Source organism: Typopeltis vanoorti, chromosome 14 (assembly GCF_054136105.1).
Source record: "Typopeltis vanoorti isolate ZY-2024b chromosome 14, IOZ_Tvanoo_1.0, whole genome shotgun sequence".
NCBI classification, from domain to species: Eukaryota; Metazoa; Arthropoda; class Arachnida; order Uropygi; family Thelyphonidae; genus Typopeltis; species Typopeltis vanoorti.
This window is the reverse complement of record NC_143562.1, coordinates 29701711-29726244: the sequence shown is the minus strand read 5'-3', so window position 1 is coordinate 29726244 and position 24534 is coordinate 29701711. Positions and strand designations below refer to the sequence as shown.

The window sequence follows — 24534 nt, the reverse complement described above, 5'->3', positions numbered from 1 at the left end:
ATTGTTTGTCATCTACTTTACTTCAAATTGTGTCCTCTTCTTCACTCGTGGAATACAGCTTACCATTATTCCTTCACAAATATTCCTTCACAATTTCCCAAGCACTAATGATATCCCGGTCTTCCAATTCCTCCCTCCACAAAACTTCCCCAAGTTGACATCTTAGACTATTATAATCACCTGCTTTATAATTCCACATACGTTCCCGTCTCTTTGATACTCCTGCATGTCTATTCATTTTCCAAGTCAAAACCATATGGTAACTCTCTCTCCAACTGGTGGGAGAGATGTCATCTCAGTTATTATCAGCTCTTCTGATACTATAACCAAATCCAAAACTCTTGAACCTCTTGTTCTCTCTGTTGCATGTTGCCTAAGACATTTGTCCCTCAAGAATTCTAGAAATTCCATTCTCTTATTGCTACATGCATCTTCCTATCCACAATGTATACTTCTGTAGTTATAATCTCCCTTAACAATCGTTCTTCTTGCACTTGCCATTCTCAACTGTCTCAACATCTCCTGGTCCCCACCCTCTGTGCTCCTTGGTCTGTAGCAACACCCCACTAAATATCCTGTCTTGCCCACCTCCACCTCACACCATATGCTTTCAAAATCATTAGTGTCACAGCCTTCCAAAGTCTCCACTCTTAGAGGACATAGGTCGTCACTTATCATAAGCAGTACTCTATCACCACGCTTTCCCTTACTATCCTGCCGAAAAATGCTGTATCCAGCAACTTCTATTCCTGTTATTATATCCTCTTCAGTCAACCACGTCTCTGTGATCCCAATAATCTTTGGCCAGGCTGATGCTATCAGTGCCACCAATTCCTCTCCCTTATTCCGAATACTCCTGGCATTAGTATAAAGCACATAAATGCCATTGTTTCTATACCCAGCATTATATCCTCTAGACTCCACTGGGCTCAGCGTTACCTGATGTCGTCCCCCTTCTCCCAAGTACCCATTTCCACATGAGGCTACCCCTGCTACCATCCACACTGGGTCACACTGACTCGTTCAGAACAGCAATCTCTCGAGATGCCTACGTCCTTCCTCATTCAAATGCAGGCGGTCTCTCACATACGATTCCTGTCTGCTCTCAAACTCACACCAAGCATCCACATATTTGAATCTTCTCTTCTGACGCATTCTCGCTATTATGCCATTCAATATCACCGCTCTTCTGCTCAGCTCGACATTATCATACCTAGGCAACACACACACACACACTATCTTTCCTCTCTGTTTCTTCTTTCGTGCAGCCTCAAGCAAGAATCTCATATCTCTTGCTGTCCTATTTACACCACCACCACTCAAGTCATTTGTTCCCACCATCACAATCATCTCATCCACCCTTTCACCTCTCTTAATTGCCATAGCCACACTTTGTATCGTTCCTCCTGGCAAACACTCCTCACGCATCCTATCTTGAACACTACGGATCATTGAGTCCCCATACATTACATCTCTTACCACCATATTCCTCGATTGCTCACATGCATCCCTCACTCTCTCTCTCTTGTAACAGTTTCTCTCTGTGCTCTCCTACTTACTTGCCTTCCTTACATCACTCTATCTCTAGTCCTTGTGCTCCTTTGCATTCCTCTCATTCCATCTCTCCTGCTGTTTCCATTCTTTCCTCTTCTATCATTCCTATATCTGACACTCATTCCCTCTCTTCCACTTATCCTATTCTCACCTCTTCTATCATTCATACAACTCTCTTTCATTCCCTCTTTTCTACTGTTCCCATTCTCTCCTCTTCTATCACTCCCATAACTCTGTCTCTCATTCCCTCTCTTATACTGTTCCTATTCTCTCTTCTTCTGCCATTCCCATAACTCTCTCTCAATCCCTCTCCTCTGATATTGTACCTATTCTCTCCTCAATTATTGACATGAAGATTATTTATTTCCTTAAATACCTACTGCTAACTCACAATTAAGCCAACCTCTTCTATGTTGTCCTCTATGCTTAAATTTCTTATGATCCACCCTGAACAAGGATGAAACAACTTTATAAATTGATCACTGATACTTCAACAATGTCTTCTGTAGCAGTAACCATTCTACCATTTTCATCCATTAACAATATCTTACCATGATCATTCTTCCTTCTACTTGCAACATATCTAAAAAACTCTCTAGGTTTTTTTTTTTTTTGCCTGATTTGCCAATTTCTTCTCATACTGCACTTTTGTTTTCCTTACTAACCGAGTCACTTTTCTGGCTTCTTCGTGAAACTGATTATTACCACTATTCACCCTGTACTGTCTTCAAAGTATCTTCTTCTTCCAGATTTCGTGCTTAAGTCCTTTATTCATCCATTTTATACCTACCTTATTCAGTTTTTTGGCCTTCAGAATATATTCACGTATTGATGCTGTCATGTATTTCTTTGTCAGTTCCCAAGCAGCATTTATTTCCTTATCACTTAACTCCTTATTTAATGCTATAGCTCCAAGCTGTTTCCTAAGCTTGTCATAATCATCAGCCTTGTACTTCCACATATATCCTTTCCTCACAGAAGTCTGTATATGGCTAGCCACAAATCAGGTGATCACTTCATGATCACTCTCTCACCAACTGGAGGAAAGTGTGAAACCCCACTTACAATTATATCCTCTGATTAAATGATCAGATCTAAATCTCTTGATTCTTGCTTGCTCTCCGTGACATGCTGCCTGAGATAGTTATCTCTCAAAAACTTGAGAAATTCATTTTCCTTATTCCCAAATGCTGTCTCTTCATTCCAATCTATGCTTGCATATTAAACTCACCCATAAATTACCCTTCCTTTGTTCACTAATCCAAGTTATTTATACATTTCTTCATCACCACCCTTCCCATTCCCTGGTGTATAGTAACATCCAACTAAATATGTCTTTCTGTCAATCTCCACGTTACATCACACTGCCTTTGCTACTATTTCTCTCTTTCATGTCTACCTTATCTGGGCATAATTCCCCTGCTGTCATCAGCATCACTCTCCCTCTCTTCTTGTCCTTTCTATCATCGTAAAAAAATGCTGTATCCTTCCATTTTTATTCCCGTTAGTATATCATCTTCATTCAACCATGTTTCACTTATTCCAATGATTTTGGAGCAAATAAACTCAATCAGTGAAACAATTTCATCTCCCTTATTTCTGATACTTTTGGCATTTAAAAACACAGACAGTAATTCATTTTGAGGTCTATAACCAGTCCTATCCAAGCCACTTGTTGGTTATGATTTCCCCACCACACCTGCCCCTACCCATTCACCTTTATCACTGCTTACCACATATATCTGCTCAATCTCAACTTCCCCACCCACATCACAATATATTCCATCTTCATATACACATTCAGTGCTACTTTCAATATCCACTCTCCCTATGCCATGTCTCCCTGTCTACTCGACTTCATCCCATTTTCCTGTTCTTCTTGCATTCCCATTCTCTCTTCATCTCTCACACTGTAGAGTTGAAATTTTCTCAGTCAAATATAGATGGAACAACATCAGTTGAAATTACCAATAATAAACCTAGTATAACAACTGAACAGGTACAAAACAAAATGCAAAAACATGAAGCTGTTGTACAAGGAGAAACTGGAGAATAACCAGAAAAGCAAGTAAGACTGCTGAAAGCACTTAATATGCAGACAAGATCTTCAACAAGGAAAGATGGGATTCTCTTCTCCTCACTCAGAACAGGATTCTCTTCTCTGTACTCTATAATCCTCACACAGCTCTTCTAGCATAGTATTCATGATTTTGGCTCTCCGTCTCAACTCATCATTTTCATATCTGGATAACACACTGACAAGCTTTCCTGCTACCCTGTTATCTTACACTCTTCTCAATAACTAACCTCCTGATATTCGCCCTCACATGCTTTTTATGTCCACTTAGATCATTTGTCCCCACAGCCACCACTAACTCTCTTGCTTGTTTCTTCCTCATGTCCAAAGCCTGAATTATTCTATTCATTCTCCCTCTGGATAGCAGAGCTTATGGACTGTCTCATTAACTAATCCTCTAACTATGGAATCTCCATATACTGGTATTCTGGAATCACTAGTCACCTCTTTTGCCCTTTTTTTCTTTAATTTTCTTCTTTTGTACACTTTCATTAGGTTCCACTAAATGTCTAATAACACTCTACATATTCCATTTCATTTTTCATATACAACAACTGTTTCATCAAATTTTGCATTCCAACAATTTCACTCTCTGTTACTTCTGCAGTCTTGCTACCTCTCGTTCTGCTGCATGTTATTTCTGTTTCTTCATTCGTACTTTCTCTCACTCCCTTATCACTAATTTTTGCTTCTACATTCTTGCATTCTTTCACTCCCTCTGTTTCACTAGCTTTTGTTTCATTTCTGTTTCTTTTATTTACATCATCTTTTTTCTTTTCAGTCTAGTGGCTAGTAATATATCACACTTCCTACAAATCCATACTTTCTCTTATCTCCTGTTCATTTTCTCTCTCTCTCCACATACACATCTCTTACACTCTGCCATGCATACATATTACACTCACAACATCAAATCATTTTTGAAAAGTCTATGTCATTAATTCCACTTGATTTTTGCAGCGCTTGCCTAGACACACCAGCCAAATCCCACGTGGTTGATCTCATGAGTACCGCCAACGTGTTATTTAAAGAAGACAATTTCAACTAATAAATCAAAAATGCAGACACACTTTGTTGTCAAAAATAAATAGTACAACACTAAAATTCAGGAAATATTGCCAATTAATAAAATAGCACTTATCTTTTCTGGAGCTCTTTTCCAACACTACACACTTTACACCCCCTCTAGTGACCAAAATTGTAAGTGGTGTTCATGGAACACTGCTAGTTGTCACATACTGTGGCATAATGTGTGTTATGTCCCATTTCCATCATTGTTAGATTTTTGATGAATGCAGACCATGCTTTGGTGTTTTACATTGTATTGGGATATGAATCATTTCTGAGGCTTCTTTAAATTTTCTTATAAAACAGTTATGATCAATATATATAATTTATTTCTTGTCAAAATATTTGGTGGCCTGTATTTGTTGTGTGGAAGACTAATCCTAATCTGTGCTTTCTTTTTTCATTATTATATTCTTGAGCTTCATGGAATCACATGACTCATCATGGAAGGTCAACACTAGTAAATACAGTCTGTATGTACCAATCCATAAACTCAACATCTTTTTCATATTCAGATATGTGTATCTCTCCATCCCATCTGGCCTACTTAGCAATTTTTTTTTTTTTTTTTTTTTTTTTGCAGGATGTGGAGATTTTGGTGTATACGAGAACTTCTAAATCTTATGCCGTTTAATTTCTTCATTAAAAATAGAGGAAAGGATCTGACAGGAACAGTTTCAGTTATTTGCTGTTGATGCAAAGTTGGGTAGAGCAATAGTTAATACAGATGACGTCAAAATTTGCAGGATGATTTGGATAGATTGGCAGACTGTGCAAAGGAGATTGGATGTCAGTTTAATGTGGCAAAGTGTAAGGTTTTGAATTTTGGGGTGAAAAGATTACCAGCTATATATCACATTGGTGAAACTGTACTCCAAAAAATTGATGAAGCCAGAGACTTGGGAGTGTTAGTGGATAAGGATTTAAAGTTTAGGGCCACATAGCAAAAGTAGCTAAAGCAGCTCATCAGATCACTTGGTTACTGAAGAATACTTTGACGAGCAGCGAAAAGCAAGTTATTGTTCCTCTTTATTGAGCCTTGATAAGATCCCATCTTGACTACTGTCTGCAGATCTTTTCACCAGGATTTCTTGGTAATGAGGAGGAGGTGGAGAGGATCCAAAGGCCAATGGCCAAGATGGTAGCAGGTCTATGGAATGAACTTTATGAGAACAGGTTGAAGATTTGTGAGTTACAGAACTGGTTGATAGGTGGAAAAGGGGTGATATGATTGAGACATACAAATTACTGAGGGTTTTTACAAGATTAATTCAAAAGAAATTTTCAGAACAGGTATGTTGGGAGAACTAAGGGCCATCCATAGAAACTGAGTAAGAGTGTAGTTAGCAATGATATTAGAATTAGTTTTTTTGCTTGAAGAGAGTGAATGATTGGAATAGGTTTCCAGAGTCTGTTTTGGTTGCCATGACTGTGAATGAGCTCAAAGCAAAGTATGATAAATACTGCACAATGCTGGATAGTTTTTGACATGATGTTTAGGGCCTCCTTCAATGAGTCTAAGGACTCCTTGGAGTTACCCGTAATAATAATAATAATAATAATAAACATCCAAGTGCACTGTTTCTTTATTTGTATCCATTTCACTCTCCTGTATTTCCACTGCCACACAGTTGATATTAATTTCGACATTTTCCATCCTACTGTCGATATTGTCGACTGTACTAATATTTGCTCTGTTCTCTCACCTAATTGGCACTCACATTTGAAACATTTAATAGAAACTCTCTTTTTAGTTTTGATCCAGTCATGCATAAGAGTATGTAACTTTTCTGTTATTTAAAAAAACTGTTTTGTTTAATCCATGTAATGTTGTCCATTGTCCTAAGAGAGTTAAATGAATGATTTTATTTTTAATAGCTTGTGACTACAATTGTGTGCGCTGTTCTGAGACTCAGTGTTTGCAGTGTCGTGATAACCTAGTTCTCCAGTTTGGTGAATGCATTCCGTCATGTTATGAACAATTTTATCTTGATCATAATACCAAAGAATGTAAAGGTAAATAAACTTATGTTCTTCTCTTTCAAATATAGGTGTACAATAGGTAATATTATTATTTTCATTGTGTAGACTTCTTTGTGAGTGGTTTAATACTGGGAAATAGTGATACTAACATTATTATTTTGTTTAAAGAAAGTGTTAAGCTTTTTTTTTAGTTTTAAACAACTATCTTGACATCTTATAGTCCTGTTTTTAAATTGAAAATACAGTGCAAAAATGATATACAGTAAAGAAAATTTTATTGTGTTTTTTTATTGTTTTACAGGAAATTAACACTATTAAATGCTTTGTTTGGTATAAATTAAACATTTGTTTGGTATATAAAAGCAATATATGACAGCATACCAAGGATTTAGCAAGTAAATAGAGTGGCAGTGAAATGGATGACTAGTGAAATCAAGCAGGTTGTCCTGGAAAAGAAAATATTATGGAGGAGATACAAGACAGTTGGTGGTGATCAGATCCATGAAAAGTATAAAGTGCAGGCTAAAGGTGATGAACATGGTAATTTGGCTGGTCAGGCCAAAGTAAACCCAAGTAAACCCAAGGCAGCAGACTAACAGTTGTAAAGGATATAGTGAAATTATTGAATGAGCACTTTATCAATATATGTTATACTGGTATAAATTATCCAGTACAATATGTAGAGGAGAGGCAAGTATTAGGAGAATTGGAAGTGAAAGAAACAGAGGTGTATCAGATGTTGGTTGGGTTAGATGTGAATAAGGCTGTGGGAATGGATGATATATCACCACATACTCTTAAAGAATGTGCACCACAGTTGGCTGTTCCCTTAACCTGGTTATTTAATGAAAATCTTGCAGTGGGTAGGGTTCCTAAGGAGTGGAAAGAAGGCAACATAGTACCACTCCACAACATGTTTCTAAGACAGAAGTCTCCAACTATAGGTCAGTGTGTATAACTGCAGCTGTGGTAAGGCATTGGAAAGATTGGTAAGGAATAGAATACAGAATTGGGTTGATGGACATGGAATTCTTTATGATGGTCAGCATGGATTTGTAAAGGGAGGATCCTGTTTCAGTAATTTACTTGTATTTTATGATAAGGTGACAAGTGTGTTAGATAAGGGAGAATCATATACAGTGATATTCTTAGACTTTGCAGAAGCATTTGATAGATTACCACATGATAATTTCGTATATCATTTAGAGATTGGCTCTCTGAATGATACCAGCAGTATGATGGAGCAGTGTCTCAAAAAAGAAGGGTGACCAGTGGCATGCCACCAAATTCTGTTCTTGGGTCCCTGCTGTTTAAGTTGTTTGTGAACGATATATCATGTGGACTGACTGACTGGGGATCTTCAGATATTTGCTGATGATGCAAAGTTGGGAAGAATTATAAGTAGCAATGCTGATGATAATTTCCTTCAGGAAATTAACTTCAGCACTGAATTTATGAATAGACTTTTTACTTGGACAAACGAATGGGGTAGTAGTTTTAATATCAATAAGTGAAAGGTGTTGCATTTTGCAGTGCAGAAATATAATGCTGTGTACTATATCGATGGTGCCATACCACAGGAAGTGGATGAGATTAGAGATTTGGGAGTGATGGTTGACAGTAGACTGAAGTTTAGAGGGCATATTGCTAATGTTGCACATCATAGTGCTGCTATGATAAGAAGTACTCTAACATGCAAGGATAAGGAAGTGGTTGTGCTACTGTATAAGGCACTGGTCAGACCACACTTGGCCTATTGTGCTCAGATCTGGTCACCTGTTTTTCAATGCGATGTGGACACATTTTAGAGGGTCCAGAGACAAGTGGCTAAGACAATATCAGGAGTTTGGAATGTGCTGGCTATGGAGAGAGGTTAAAGAAATGTGGATTGCAGAGGTTGGTGGATATGAGTAAGAGTGGTAATATATTAGAGATGGTTAAGTTAGTGTGAGAATTTTATCAGATTAATCCAGAGGGGATTATAAAAAAAGAGCAGAAGGTGAGAGGAGAACCAGAGGTCATTCCTGGAGGTTATGTAAAAGTGTGGTGAAGAAGGATGTGCAGAGTAGATTTTTTATATGGAGAATTGTCAGTGAATGGAATGCATTACCAGAATGTGTTGTTAATGCAAGGAGTGTTAAGGACTTCAACATTCTATATGATAAAGACATCAGTTGAATGAACCTTCCACGATGAGTCTGTCGACTCCATTGGAGGGTGTAATTTTTTTTTTCACTTTATTATGTCTTGCATGCATATAATAATTACATTATAAAATCATAGAAATTACAAAATTTAAAAATTACATATGATAATAGTATTTTTTTTAGTTCCATAATTTTTTTTTTTAATTTAAAGTTATGATTGCATATTATGCATTTACTAAACATGTTGTTCTAGTTTTTTTTTTAGAGTGAATTTAATACAAAATTTTCCATTTTTTGTATAATATGTTTAATAATAATTACTATAGATGGTAATTTATAGTTTGCAATTGGATAAGATTGCATTTTTCTAACAGCATTTATAGTATAACAGTAAGTTATATATTTTTTTACAATTTTTGCTTTTAATGTTTTTAACCGCTGTAACTACAGCACTTCAATATAATAAATATTTTTTTTTTTTTTGTTGATCTCGGTTGAGATGTAATGTCTCAGTTTGCATCCTTGAATCTTTTTAATAAGCTTATCTGAGGATGACACCGGTTAGATATATATATATATATATTATTGATTTGATTGCTGTGTTGGAAGTAGGCTGATGTTCGAGATGTCAAATAAACGATCTGAAAGGTCTGGTCAAAGTGAAATTGCCAATATATTCTGGTGTTATTACATCTGTCTTGATGATTCACATTCATTTTTATTGTGGTCTTCTTTTTAAACTAATTAGGAGACACTTTTTTTTTTTTCACTCTGGCAGCCTTTCTATGTCTTCTGAGATTTTAATTTTTATTGGCTTTGAAGTTTTTGACTTCCTGAAGAATATCTTGGCATCTCTGATCCACAAAAATTGGTAATTTTTTTTTCTGTTTTTGTTTTTCTTGCTTGGTATAACAGATTCTGGTTGAATGGTGTTAAATATTTGGATAGGAAGATTGGTGTATTGTCTTGCAATGCGTTCGCGTCCTTGGCAACTGGTTTTTTCTTTCTGCTGGCTTTTATTTTATTATTATTATTATTATTATTATTTTTTAAATATATTTTATATTGCTTAAATATTTATACATACAATAAACATCTTGTGTGACATTGCACTTTATAATTTTGCAGAGTTCAGCACTAAGTGCTGCAATTCCTACATTGAATTTCAATTAAAATTTTTAATAATACTTTTTTCCCTTTATATTATGTATTTACAACACGTGTTCTTCTAATATTAACAATGAAGATTATACAGAATTTTTTGTATAATTTTTTATTTTTTTATTTTATTTATTTATTTATTTTTAAAATTTGAGAAAGAGTGATTATACATACACATTTCTGCATTTGCTTATAAGGATTACTTGTAGATGAGTGAGGCAAGTTAATCCCACTTACTTGGAAGCTTGGGTTAGCTTTTATGAAGAGAGTGGGATTTAGCCTTTATTTGTGTTGTTGCTACTGTTTATGTATGGGATGTAGGCATTGGATTCTAGTGATTTGTGATGTGTATATTAGTGTTAATGGTTTCTTAACTTTGTTGGTATATTTTCCAGAGTTTGTTTTTTAAAGTTTGTTTTTTAACTACGTAGATAAAACACGTAGTTATCTACGTGTTTTAACTTTCTTGGTAGGTTGTTGAGCTGCATGGGTATCTGATGTGATCTCACAAAAGAACCGTATGAGTTGTTGAAGGGTGTGGGGATGTAGAGAGTTGTTGTAGGTCGTGTTATACGATATGTGTTTCTGTTGTTTCGATAGGTGATGTTGAAGTAATTCCTTGTTAATGTCGTGTAGTATTTCAGGTTTTTAATGCTCAGAATTCTGTGTATCGCCATGTGCTTGTCGGATATTGGTTGTTGCGTGTAAGGTGTCCAGATCACTGTTGACACGATTTTCCTGTGTAGTGTTTCTAATTTTGTTAGGTGGCTGTTTGGTGTATTTGCATAGACTGTTATTCCATATCTGAGTAGGGATTCACAGCATGATATAGGAGTTTTTTTATGTTGGGTGGAATAATGTCTTTAACTTGGAAGAGTTTTGCTGCGATGATTCTGAGTTTGGTGTGTAGGTATTCTATATGTTTTGTCCATTTAAGGTGGGAATCTATATAGAGACTGAGGTATTTTTCGTGTGTTACAGGTTTGACTTCGGAACATTGGCAGGTATTTTTGTTGTTAATGCAACGGTATGTGTGACAATATATCGATGGTGATGCAGGGCGTATGATTCTTGGGTTGTGTATTATCAACATCTGTGTTTTGGTGACGTTGATTAGAATTGTGTTTTGGTGGAAGTATGTTGTGATTTCGTTTAGGTCTTGTTGTGCTTTGCAGAGAGCTGTGTTAATGTCTGTGTGGATTGCTAGTAGTTCAGTGTCATCTGTGTATTGAAATATTTGACTTCTTATGGATATGTTATGAACATCGTTAATGTATATGTGGAATAAAGTGGGTGATAATATGGCACCTTGAGGTACACCGTGTTTTACTTGTATACTCAGACTGTGACATGTACCTTTTTTTGTTACTTGTGTTCTATTTGAGAGGTAGTTCTTGAACCATGTATGCAGTGTTCCTCTTATGCCTATTGAGTATAGTTTGGTGAGTAGTATGTCATATTCAAGTGTGTCAAATGCTTTGGTTAGGTCCAGCAGTATAAGGATGGCATACTTGTTTTTGTTCAGAGCTTTGTTTATTGTGTCGGCGATGTCTTCTAATAAAGTAATGATGCTTTTTGTTTTCTGAAAGCCGTATTGGTTTTGTGAGATGATGTTGTACTTCTGTAAATAGTTCTGTAGTCTGGTGTGTGTTATTTTTTCTAGAATTTTTGAGATGACTGGTAGTGTAGCTATTGGTCTCTAGTTCTGAGTATCGTTTCTTTTGCCGTGTTTGTATATTGGCATAATTACTGCAGTTTTTAGTTGTTGTGGGATAATGCCTGTGTCGAATATTATGCTCACGAGTTTCAAAAATATTGGATTTATTTGTTCAAAGTGTGTTATAAGGTCTGTGAGTCTTATTTTGTCTATTCCTGGAGTGGTCTTTGGTTTTAGTTTTAGGAGTGCTTCTTTCAGTTCCTCTTTTGTTATGGGTGGAAAATACATCGTTTGTTGTTGACTTTGTGTCGGTAGTTTTTTGTTGATCGTTGGTAGTTTGTCTTTTTTGAGTTGTGTGATGTTGTATGTGAAAGCATGGTTGAATGAGTCTGCTAGTTCCTCTTGGTTTGTGTCCTGACCAAAGCTTTTCCAATACAATCTTGTGCTGAAGTTTTATTTTTTCGGGTTACTAATTCGTTGAGTGTAGCCCATGTTTGCTTAATGTTGTCGTTATATTCCATGAATTTTTTGAAGTAGTAGCGTCTTTTTGCCCTACGAATTTTTTTTGTTAGTTTATTTCTTGTGTTTTTGTATAAGATTTGTAAATGTGTGTTACTGGGTGACTTTTTAAGTTTTTTCCATAGATTTTCTTTTTCAGTAATAGTATTTAGTATGTTATCATTTATCCATGGATTGTTGTCTGTTTGTCACCTCATTTGTGTAGGTTTTGTTGCTTTTTTGTATATTTCTGTGAACTTTAGTTGAAAATTCTCGTATAATATTACAGGATCGTTTATTTTAAGTAGGGAATTCCAGTCTGTATTTTTTACTTGGTTATCGACAATGTTTATAATAATAATAATAATAATAATAATAATAATAATAATAATAATAAATTTAAAAGTTAAAATGTAATAAAAAACAAGGGATGATTTTTGTTAGAAGGTTTTCTGCTTGGTTATATTCAGTGGCGGCTGGTGACAATAGAAACAGGTGGGGCCAGGGGCCAAAAATAACTTAATTTTTTTATATTTATATAGTGGGTTCTGTTATTGATTTATAGTTATTATTTCTATTACAATAATGTTTAGTCAGAATCTACTGATGCATTGAGTTATTAATTTTTTAAAATTGTTAGGACATAACATATACGGGCGCAAAGTATTAATAACATGAAAACTCGAAAGATTTGCAGTTGCGGGCATAGCTCAATGGACTAGAGCCAAAAAAAAAAAAAAGCTCAGTGGACTAGAGCAGTGAACCGGAAATCCAAAGACGCTGGTTTGACTCCAGCTGGCCGCCCTGCAAAATGTTTTCATTTTTCAAGTGTTAAAACAAAAAAGTTATTATTTCTATTATTTATTTTATAAATCAATGTCCAAACTTCTGAGATTCCAAGAAATAACGAGAAAGGTTTTTCCAATAAACTATCGATTTTGTTCATAGTTAAAATGTATTGTTTATGGACATAATAAAAATTTAAACTTTAAAATAAATTATAACTAAAAACGACAACAATAATTAAACACACTAAAAACAATAAAACAGATCAACAACAAGAATAAATAATAAGACAATGAAAGAATCGCCCGCTATTTACGTACAAACGCAGTGACTGGGCCAGACTAAACTGGCCTCAAGATAAGTGTTGCACCCGGAAAACAAACACGATCGCTAGTGCACTTGCCTCATACACGTCCTGTGTTCTACATGTATAAAATAGGGCCAGCTGTGGCTGGTCCCAGAGACCATACTAAGTTGCATTATACAATATTGCCACAAAATACTACAGTAATTTTTTTATTAAACAGTAAAACATGTTGGAAATAGATCAAAAAATAATAATTACAAGAAACATATTTTTTAAAACTACAATTATTGGGCTAGCGCCCCTGGTTATATTATAAATTAAAAATACCAAGAAATTATATTCTTGGTTTAATCCTTTATCCACACATAAGCAAATGAAATTTTCACCCGAAGTATTTTCAGGACTAATGCCCCAGTCCTGAAAATACTTCAGTGCAAACTTTGTTTACTTACACTTGGATAAAGGATTAAACCAAGGATATAATTTCTTGGTATCTTTAATTTAAGGGATGATTTTACACAAATCAAATCTGGTCTTTCTTAATCCATCATGACACCCTTGTATCTACAGCAGTAACAGCAAACTATGAATCAGCAGCCGGTGTAACAGCGAATGTTCACTTTTCATTGTTAAAATGTTTTCAAATATTTTTCATTAGAAATGTTAACTGTTAATCCTTTGCTTGTAGTTTCTAATTTATTTGTGCTATTTCCTGATTAAGTGAAACAAAGTTTCACTTCATCAATTTTGTTAAAAACTAATCTAGTTTTAAAACATAATTTCTTTTTAATTTCCATGTGAGTGATTTAATACTGGGAAATAGTGATTCTGACATGATTATTTTGTTTAAAGAAGGTGTTAAGCTTTTGTTTTTTAAGTTTTCAACAGCTATCATGACATCATGTGGTTCTGTTTTTAAATTGAAAATGCAGTGTAAACATTATATACAACAGTAAAGAAATTTATAGTTTTATTTTTTTATTTGTTGTTTCACACGAAATTAACACTGATAAATGAATTGTTTAGTAGAAAGTATATGCACTTTTAATTAATTTATCTTTGAAATATGTTATGGATTTTTATAATCCACAACATATAGTTATACTATAATATGATATAAGCATCTCTGAATGTGTGGCAAAAATTATGAGAAATATGTGACAAAAATTATGAGAAAACTCGTTGCTACCTGCAAACCTATCAACCAAATTCATAATTTGCTACCTTCACCAAAAGACAAACTCTTTTGTCTTTTGGTAGCAAACTCTTTTGCTACCAGGTGTATATCAAGTACTATGTTTTTGTAATTTGTCTTAGTATGGACAAACAGGAAGATCTATAAATAAATGTATCTCTGAACATCAAGACTACCTCTGCCTTATCAAACCTCACAAATCTGATCTTGCACAACATGGAATTGAAAATGCTAACCATAGGATCCAATGGCAAAATACCAAATTATTATTTAGATCCACATATAAGCCTTACTTCATAGACCTAATTTAATCGAAATGACTGTCTCAATGTTTCAAAAGCGTGGGAAATTGTTATCGTCAGTTGTATTCAATAATGTCATCTGCTATATTTTAATTTAATTTAAGTAATTATAATTTCAGCTCAGTAGTTTTTAATCCATGAACATGCAGTTGTACTGATGATGTCTTATGATACATCATCATCATCATTATTATTATTATTATGCAGGCCTCCATGGAGTCAAAAGACTCATCGTGGGAGGTCCTTTCTAAGAAACACAAGTCTATCAAGACATAAGATGAACTATTTACATAATAAAAAAAGTTGTTTACTGTGGCATATGTTATTCTGTAATTATAAATTTCTGCAAATAATTATAACTATTGGGTACTTTATACATGAATAAATATTTCTTACTTATGGATAGGCTGTAATTGATGAGATATTGTTTAAATAATCGATATTTATTACAAAGTGTGTTACATTTGTAAATTATTTTTATAACTTTATAATATACAAGAAAACCAAAATATCCCCTAATTGTTTTGACAGTATATTTTACTTTTTCTTCATAGTTTCATAACTAAGAATGTAATCTTCCTGCATGTTTTCATAGTTTTGATTCTTTTTACTGCTGATTTTCATGCCATTTTTCTTATGGCAATTATTCATTTTATTAATCCTAAAGAATCCATCATCATCATCATCATCATCGATTTCCTAATATTCAGGCTACTATGACAGGACTACATGATTAGGTTTACATTATTATTAATCTCCTATCAATGGTTTTCCTCCATATTACTCTGTTACTTGTCAGCACTCCATATTGTTGTATCTAACATTTCTTTCTTCTAAGAAGCTTCTGACAATCAAACCACCTAGACCTTGGTCTTCCAATGGTTCTTTTTCCAGCCATCTTGATATCAAACACTTATTTTGCTAACCTTTCCTCACCCATTCTATTTAAGTGACCATACCAACTTAGATTTGCAATGCTCACACATTCTTGAATGCAAGAAATGTCAAGTTCCTTCCTAATATCTTCATTATTAATATGATTCTATCATTGATGCCATCTGTTCAGGCCCCTAATTTTTTTAAGAATTCTCATATCTATGGTCTGTAATCTATGATCAAGAGCTTTATTTATACCCAACTCTCAGATCCATAATTTAAAACTGGTTTGAACACTCTTTTTTACTGCTAGTTTAGCAGATTGCCTAATTTCTCTATTATTCCATATAAATTTATTCATCTGGCTCCCCACCATAGCAGCTTTGCTTATTCTGTTGTTTATTTCCAGATTTACTTAATTTCCAGATTTACTTACCATCTTATTATTATTATTATTATTATTATTATTATTACGGGTATCTCCATGGAGTCAATAGACTCATCGCGGGAGACCCAAACTAGCAAAACAATATCTGTCATATCTCTTCTTGAATTCATTTACAGACGAAGTGCTCACAACTAAGTCAGGCAATGAATTCCACTCATTCACCACCCTCCAGGCAAAAAACCTTGTTCTGACACCTTTGTCAACCACACTCTTCTTTAATTTCCAGAGATGACCTCTTGTTCTTCCATCACTTTCACACAGCTGAAACATTTCCCCTGCATCAATCCTATAAAAACCTTTTAGTAATTTGAATGTTTCTATCATATCCCCTCTTCTTCGCCTATCAACCAATCTCTGCAATCCACAAGCTCTCAATCTATCAATGTAGGGAGCATTTTTTATATCACTCACCAACTTGGTCACTCTTCTCTGAACCCTCTCCACAGCCTCCTCATCTCCAAGGAATCCAGGTGACCAGACCTGAGCACAGTAATCCAAATGTGGAAGTATCAATGCTTTATAAAGGGGAATAATAACCTCTTTATCTCTGGATGTCAGTGTGTTCCTCAACAACCAAGTAATCCTATGTGCAATCTTGGACACCTTAGCAATGTGTCCTCTGAACTTCATCTCCCTATCTACCAATACCCCTAAGTCCCTAGCCTCATCAATCTCTTGGAGTACCTTTCCATCGATGTAGTACACAGCTGGTAATCTTTTAATCCCAAAATGCATGACTTTACACTTTTCCACATTGAACTGACATCCATTTTCTTTTGCTCATTTTACCAGCTTATTTAAATCCTCCTGCAAACTTTCAACATCAGCTTGATTTTTTATTGCACTACACAACTTTGCATCATCAGCAAACAACTGAATATCTCCCTTTAAGTCGTTTCCTATATCATTTATATACAAATTAAACAACATTGGCCCAAGCACAGAGCCCTGAGGCACACCACTGGTCACCTGCCTCATTCTGGACTCGGCTCCTCCATACACCACCTTATGGTATCTCTCCCTGAGCCATTCTCCTATCCATATCACCAATTTAATATCCATTCCCATCTGCTCCAATTTGCGTAACAGTGTTCTATGGGGTATCCTGTCAAAAGCCTTAGCAAAATCCAGAAGTACCACTGTGTAGCCAGTTCCTTTGTCCAACTCAGATGTTATTCTATTATGAATAGTTAATAGATTGCTAAGGCAGGATCTACCTTTAACAAAACCATGTTGGCCTCTATAGAGTATCATATCCTGATCCACCCATTCTTGAATTTTGTCTTTAACCAACTTTTCCAATACTTTTACCACTACTCCTGAGATGGTGATTGGTCTGTAATTCAATACCGCAGTTTTAGAGCCACCCTTATGCAAAGGAACCACTTTGCCTAACTTCCACTCCCTAGGGACCATACCAGAGTTCAAACTTAAGTTAAATATCCAGGTGAGAGGGGTTGACAATTCATTTGCACATTCACGCAACACCCGAGCTGATATTCCATCTAAGCCTACCGCAGTGTTTGCATTTAAGTTTTGCAACATATTTAATACCTCTGATTCTTTAGCTTCAATTCTCACATTAGGTATTGCTGTAGGTATAGAGATATCCTCACTTGGGTGATAGACTTTTGAAAAGTGATCACTCAGTAACTCGACTATTACATCTGATTTTGTCACCTCAATACCATCAGCACCCACTAAGGTTATCCTTCCGAAGTCATTCTTCCTCTTACTTGCCACATAGCGGAAGAACTCTTTGGGATTACCCTTGATCTCTTTGGCTAAGGTCTTCTCATAATCTGATTTAGCTTTTCTTACTATGCTGGTAACTTTCCTAGCTTGAGCCTTGTACTGCTCATGGGTGTCCTGATCGCCTTTCTCCTTGTAAATTCTCCATAACATTTTCTTTTTTTGCAGTTCAAGCTTGATACTACTGCTCATCCATCTAATGCCTGCCTTGTTTGACCTCCTAACCATGGGGACACAATCTGATATTGCTTTCCTCATATACCCGCTGATTTTATCCCAAGCACTGCTAACATCTTTCCCTTGCAATATGTTCTGCCATGGGATGGCTGCAAGCTCACTCCGAAGCTTGTTATAATTGCCTAACCTGTAGTTCCGTACATACCCCTTCTTAATAGAAAAATCCACAGATTTTGCAACCTCCCAAGTCAATACCACATGATCGCTTTCACCAACTGGAGGTAACGAGGACACCTTACTTATGCATATAACCTCTGAACCAATAACCAGGTCCAACACTCTCACACCACGTGTCCCTTCAGTTACGTGCTGTTTCAAGTAATTATCTCGTAGAAGATGTATGAATTCCATTTCCTTTTTGCTACGTGATATTTCCTCCTTCCAATTGATATCACCGTAATTAAAATCCCCCATAATAATCACCAAGCCTTCACTCATTGCACTAAGTTGCTGATGCATGAATTCAATATCTCCCCCCGTACTCCCTGGCCTATAGCAGCATCCAACTGTATATTTGGTTGCGTTGGTCGCTATTTCGCACCAGACTGCCTCAAATGAACTCTTATTCACATGTCTATCATCATGATATACTACTTTCTTTGGCTGCAACACATCAGCTATCATCAACAGTACTCCTCCCCCTGTTCTATCTTCTCTATCCTCCCTGAAAATAGTGTACCCATCACATTCAATTCCAGTGACCACATCTTCTGCTGACAGCCAAGTTTCACTAATGCCTACAACTTTTGGTGAGATTTCACTGACTAATGCCAAAAATTCTTCTCTCTTATTTCGAATGCTTCTAGCATTGGTATACAAAAATTGCAGATTCCCTCTAGATCTTGTACCGGCTTTAGAACTGATATATAAGTCATTAACTACCGTAGTCCTATGCCGATTTTTATCCCCTCTCTTCTGCAATTTATTCAGCCTATAAGGATCAATAAATACACAATCAGTGCTAATGTTTCTCTCTCTTACACTCAACCTTTTCAATATTAGTTTCCCTGCCCAATAACTTCAACCTGTTCAGAAAACTTCTTCAATCGCTTATGTCCTTCCATGTTAAGATGCAGTCCATCTCTAGCATACAACTGCCTTTTTCCTTCAAACACACTCCAAACATCAACAAACTCCAGACCTCTTTTTCTGCACATTCTTGGAATCATATCATTCATTATCATTGCTCGTCTACTTAACTCGTAATTGTCAAAACGAGGCAGCACACACACTATTCTCCCATTGAAACTTTTCCTCTTCACAATATCTAATAATGTTCTTAAATCTTTTCCTACCCGATTTATACTACCTCTCAGATCATTCGTACCCACCATAACTATCATCTTGTCTGCTTCATGCCCTCTCTTTATTGCTAAAGCCACTCTTTCTATTGTCCCATCAGCCAAGCACTCCTCATGCATACCACTCTCCATACCCTTAATCATAGAATCACCATATATTTTACTACTCTTAACTTCATTCAAGTCCACACTCATGGACTCATTCTCTACACTATTCAGCATGACTCTCCCAGCTTCATTACTCAACTCTCTATTACTTACCCCCCCACTCTCACTACATCTCATTTCTTCTAGGCCACTTGTGGTTTTATTATATTGACTCACAATCACTCCCATACTATTTATTACTGAATCATTCACCAAAGACTCACCCATATGTAATCCTGTTCTAGTTACTTCAGCTAAAGTAATCTCTATAGTCCTAATTTCTCTGTTTAACACATTAAACTCCGCTTTAACTTCCAGTATCTCCTTACCGATCACTTCCACTTCCTCATGAAGAAGATGAAGGTCATTTTTCATTTTCATAAACTCCCGCCGAAGTTCTTCCGCTACGGTCCCGATGTCAGCTTCCATTCCTAAACGCTCCAGCCTATCCCGACACTTCTCACATACGTCGACATTTTCGTTCTTTTCATTTTGCCAGACCGACCACAGATCCTTCACATTTTTCGGTGCATACATATAGCAGTTTCCGCAACGCATCCATTGCGAAAAATCCAACGCTGAGCCGGCCTTTCTTGTAGTAGTAGAAGTCCTGCGCGCCGCTGACGTACGTTTCTTGTTGGACGCCATCTTTACACGTTGATATAGTGAAACAAACGGCAGTGAAAACACAATATATACAACACAGTTCTAAACAATAATACCACTGAAGGACACTTGTTTCTAACCGATACACAATTGCAGCACTATTTGTGACAAAAAGCCACACTATATTTAACTTTAAAAACACGTTTTCTAGACTAGCTAAACTCGACCGCCACATTTACCAAGGACACTAGCGCCATCTTCACTAAAACTATGAAAATAAGCAGGAACATAGAAAACTTCAGCTACATTCTCAATATGTTCTTATAAATAATGAATAAAAGTGGAGATAATGTGCATTCCTTGTCTTACACCTGATTTTCAATCAAACCATCTTATGGAATTTCTTTTAATTCTAACTGCTGACTTACAACTTAAATATACACTAATATTGCTCAATATAAAGTTCTGTTTATTCCATGTAACTGTAGTGTTTTGAAAAGCTTTTCTCTGGGCACCTTGTATGCCTTTTCCAGATTTACAAAACTTAAGTACAAAACTTGGTGGCTTCCAGACCACTTCAGCAGACTTCCCAAACAGGATATGTTAAAGTGCAAGGATACTCTTCAAAAACTCTGAGTGATCTATAAGATTAAACTCATCACTCCTGAATGAACCACTACAGGACAGGAAAGCAGTGACTCCACTCACTGACAGGCAAAAACCCACTACCAAGCAGAACCTCTTTACTCTTATATACTCCTGGAGAGTATATTCTTATATACTCTCCAGGACACAATGAAACCTAAAGACAAACATAACATTATCGGTGGGAGCCAGACCCAATAGTGCTACCAAGGTTGAAGTAATGCAGAAATCATATATTTCCAATATACAAGTAGTGAAAAGGTGTAACAACTTATTATTGAAATACTTTGGATTAGAGCTATTACAGATGTTGAAAGTTATTTCACGTGGTTATAAATTAAATTAAAGATGCCAAGAAATTATATTCTTGTTTAATCCAATAATAATTCTGTATTCTATTCCTTACCAATCTTTCCAACACCTTGACCATAGCTGCAGTTATGCAGACTGACCTATAGTTGGAGACTTCTGTCTTAGAAACATATTGTGGAGTGGTACTATTTTGCCTTCTTTCCACTCTTTAGGAACCCTACCCACTGCAAGACTTTCATTAAATAACCAGGTTAAGGAAATAGCTAACTGTGGTGCACATTCCTTAAGAATATGTGGTGATATGACAGCCTTATTGACATCTAACCCAATCAACATCTGATACACTGCTGTTTCTTTCACTTCCAATTCTCCTAATACTTGCTTCTCCTCTACATATTGTACTGGATAATTTATACCAGTATAACATATATTAATAAAGTGCTCATTCAATAATTCCACTATATCCTTTGCAACTGTTAGTCTGCTGCCATAACTATCTATCAATATTAATCTACCATAATTATTCTTCCTCCTGCTTGCCATGTAGCTGAAAAATTCCCTTGAGTTTACTTCGGCTTGACCAGCCAATTTACCATGCTCCTCACGTTTCTAGCCTGTACTTTATACTCTTCGTAGATCCGATCACTACCAACTGTCTTTTATCTCCTCCACAACATTTTCTTTTCCAGCACAACCTGCTTGATTTCACTAGTCATCCATTTCACTGCCACTTTATTTACTTGCTTAACCCTCGGTATGCCATCATACATTGCTTTTGTATACCAAACAAATATTTAATTTATACCAAACAAAGCATTTAACAGTGTTAATTTCTTGTAAAACAATAAAAAAAAAATAATAAAATTTTCTTTACTGCTGTATAATATTTTTGCATACTCCAGTGGAGTATGCATCCTCCCATCAATGGATCCCAAACTTCAAGACTTTGCATTTTGCTGCATTAAACAGTTCCCCCATTCATTTGCCCATCTGTCTAGTTTATTCAAATCCTCTTGAAGGTCTGCCACATCTGCACTATTACTAATAACTCTGCCTGGCTTCATGTCATCTGCAAACAACTGAATATCCAGTTAAGGGGATAAAAATCCCTTATTGTTTATCAGCCAGTAAGCGAAACTAAGATCGAAAACTACGATCTGTGACGTTTCATGCCGACGAACTGTCAGCGTATATCCAAGCGTAAGTGACCACTTGGTAGTGCCACACCACGGCAACTCGTTGCAAAGGTGGAGCAAGCTCCCTCACTGTTCTTGATATTTTCTCATAATGTAAAAAACACACAGCTCTTAGGAGATGTAGTACTGTTTTACATTATGAGGAGAGGTCACTACCCAGACCGGTTTCAACCTTTATTGAGGTCTCATCAGTGAGTAGCTAGACCTAGAATATCAGAGTTTAAGTGAAAAGAACTTACATACTTTTGCTATACCAACCTCGCCAGAAAAAAATAGCCGTTTGGCTTTTCAACTGAATATCCACTTGCAATCCATTGACAATGTCATTGATATAAAGGTTAAACAATACAGGTCCCAGTACTGAGCCCCTGTGGAATCCCAATTTTAACCTTTTGTCTCCTTAATATTGCCCCACCATACACAACTCTCTGATACCTATCAGACAGCCAATCCCATGTGCTGTAACTTGAATATTAGCTTAATATGTGGCACCCTGTCAAATCCCTTTGCTAAGTCTAGGAAAATGGCAGTATATGCCATTCCCTCATCTAATGCTCTTGTAACTTTATCATAAAAGGCTAGCATATTGCTAAAACAAGAGCGCCCCTTCACAAATCCATGTTGACTCTCACTGATAACATTACCCTCATCTACCCAATGCTGTATGTGGTCCCTCACTACTTTCTCCAAGATCTTACTAAGTACTGATGACACACACACAAACTGGCCTATAATTGACGCTTCCAGTCTGCTACCGCCCTTATGCAGTGGCACTATCTTACCTTCCTTCCATTTCATGGGCACCTTTCCTGCAGCCAGACTTTCATTGAAAAGCCAGGTCAAGGGCACTGTCAGTTCCTTAGCACACTCTCTCAAAACCTGTGGTAAAATACCATCCAGTTCCACAGCTTTACTGGTATTCAGAGTGCTCAGTATGTGGAACACACACACTCTCCTCCTGCACCTCTAAACCTGGAACCTGCTCTATCCCTGTATCAAAACATTTTCTCCAGGATGAAATACTCCAATAAAGTGCTCATTGAACAACTCCACTATGTCCTCTGCATCAGCCAACCTATTCCCATTTTTATCCTGCAATGTCATTATTCAACAATCATTTCTCCTTCTACTGGCCACATAGCTAAAAAATTTCCTAGGAGTTTCTTTGGATCCTAGTGACAATCTGTTCTCATATTCCAGTTTTGCCTTCCTCTCCATACTGGTCACTTTCCTGGCTTTCATCTTATATTCTTCATGTATCTGCCCTCAACTCCTCTCCTTATGTATATCTTCCATAATCTCTTTTTCAACTGCAGTTCTTGTTTGATATTGTTTGTCATCCACTTTGCACCAAATTGTGCCTGCTTTTTCACTTGTGGAATACATCTTACTATGCTGCTAACAAATGTTCTTTCACAATTTCCCAAGCACTAATGATATCCTGGCCTTCCAATTCTGCCCTCCATGGATCTGCCCAAGTTGATACGTAAGACTATTATAATCACCTGCCTTATAATTCCACATACGTTCCCTTTTCTTTGGTACACCTGTATGTGTATTCATCTTCCAAGTCAAAACTACATGGTCATGCTCTTCAACTATTGGGACATATGTCATCTCAGTTATTATCAGCTCTTCTGATGCTATGACCAAATCCAAAACTCTTGAACCTCTTGTTTTCTCTCTATTGCATGTTACCTAAGACATTTGTCCATCAAGAATTCTAGAAATTCCATCCCCTTATTACTACTTGTATTTTCCTCTTCCCAGCTTATACTGCTGTAGTTAAACTCTTCCATAACAATCATTCTTCTTGCACTTGCCATGCTCAATTGCCTAAACATCTCCTACTTCCCTACTCTGTGTTTCCCTGGTTTATAGCAACACCCCCACTAAATATCCTGTCTTGCCTACTTCTTCCTCATACCATATGCTTTCAAAACCATTAGTGTTACTGTCTTCCAAAAACCCCCACTCTTATAGGACATAAGTCATCACTTATCATAAGCAGTACTCCACCACCACGTTTTCCTTTCCTGCCAAAAAATGCTGTACCCTGCCACTTCAATTCCTGTTATTATATCATCCTCTGTCAACCATGTCTCAGAGATCCCAATAATCTTTGGTCAGGCTGATGTTATCAGCGCCACCAATTCATCTCCTTTATTTCGGATACTCCTGGCATTAGTATAGAGCATAAAAATGTCACTGTTTCTATACCTATCTTTGTCCCCTCTCGAACCCAGTGGACTCAGTGTTACCTGATGTTGTCCCCCTTT

General features: G+C 36.3%; 1 protein-coding gene across 3 annotated transcripts in view; it reads left to right on the top strand.

The window, feature by feature from the left end:
* LOC150099333 (extracellular matrix organizing protein FRAS1-like) overlaps window positions 1–24534 on the top strand; it is a 1385483-nt gene that overhangs the window by 389515 nt on the left and 971434 nt on the right. For all 3 annotated transcript variants that reach the window (XM_090403569.1, XM_090403568.1, XM_090403570.1), the window contains exon 23: window positions 6578–6715. In XM_090403569.1, the coding sequence (XP_090259695.1) occupies window positions 6578–6715 (138 nt within the window). The remainder of the gene's footprint in view (window positions 1–6577; window positions 6716–24534) is intronic.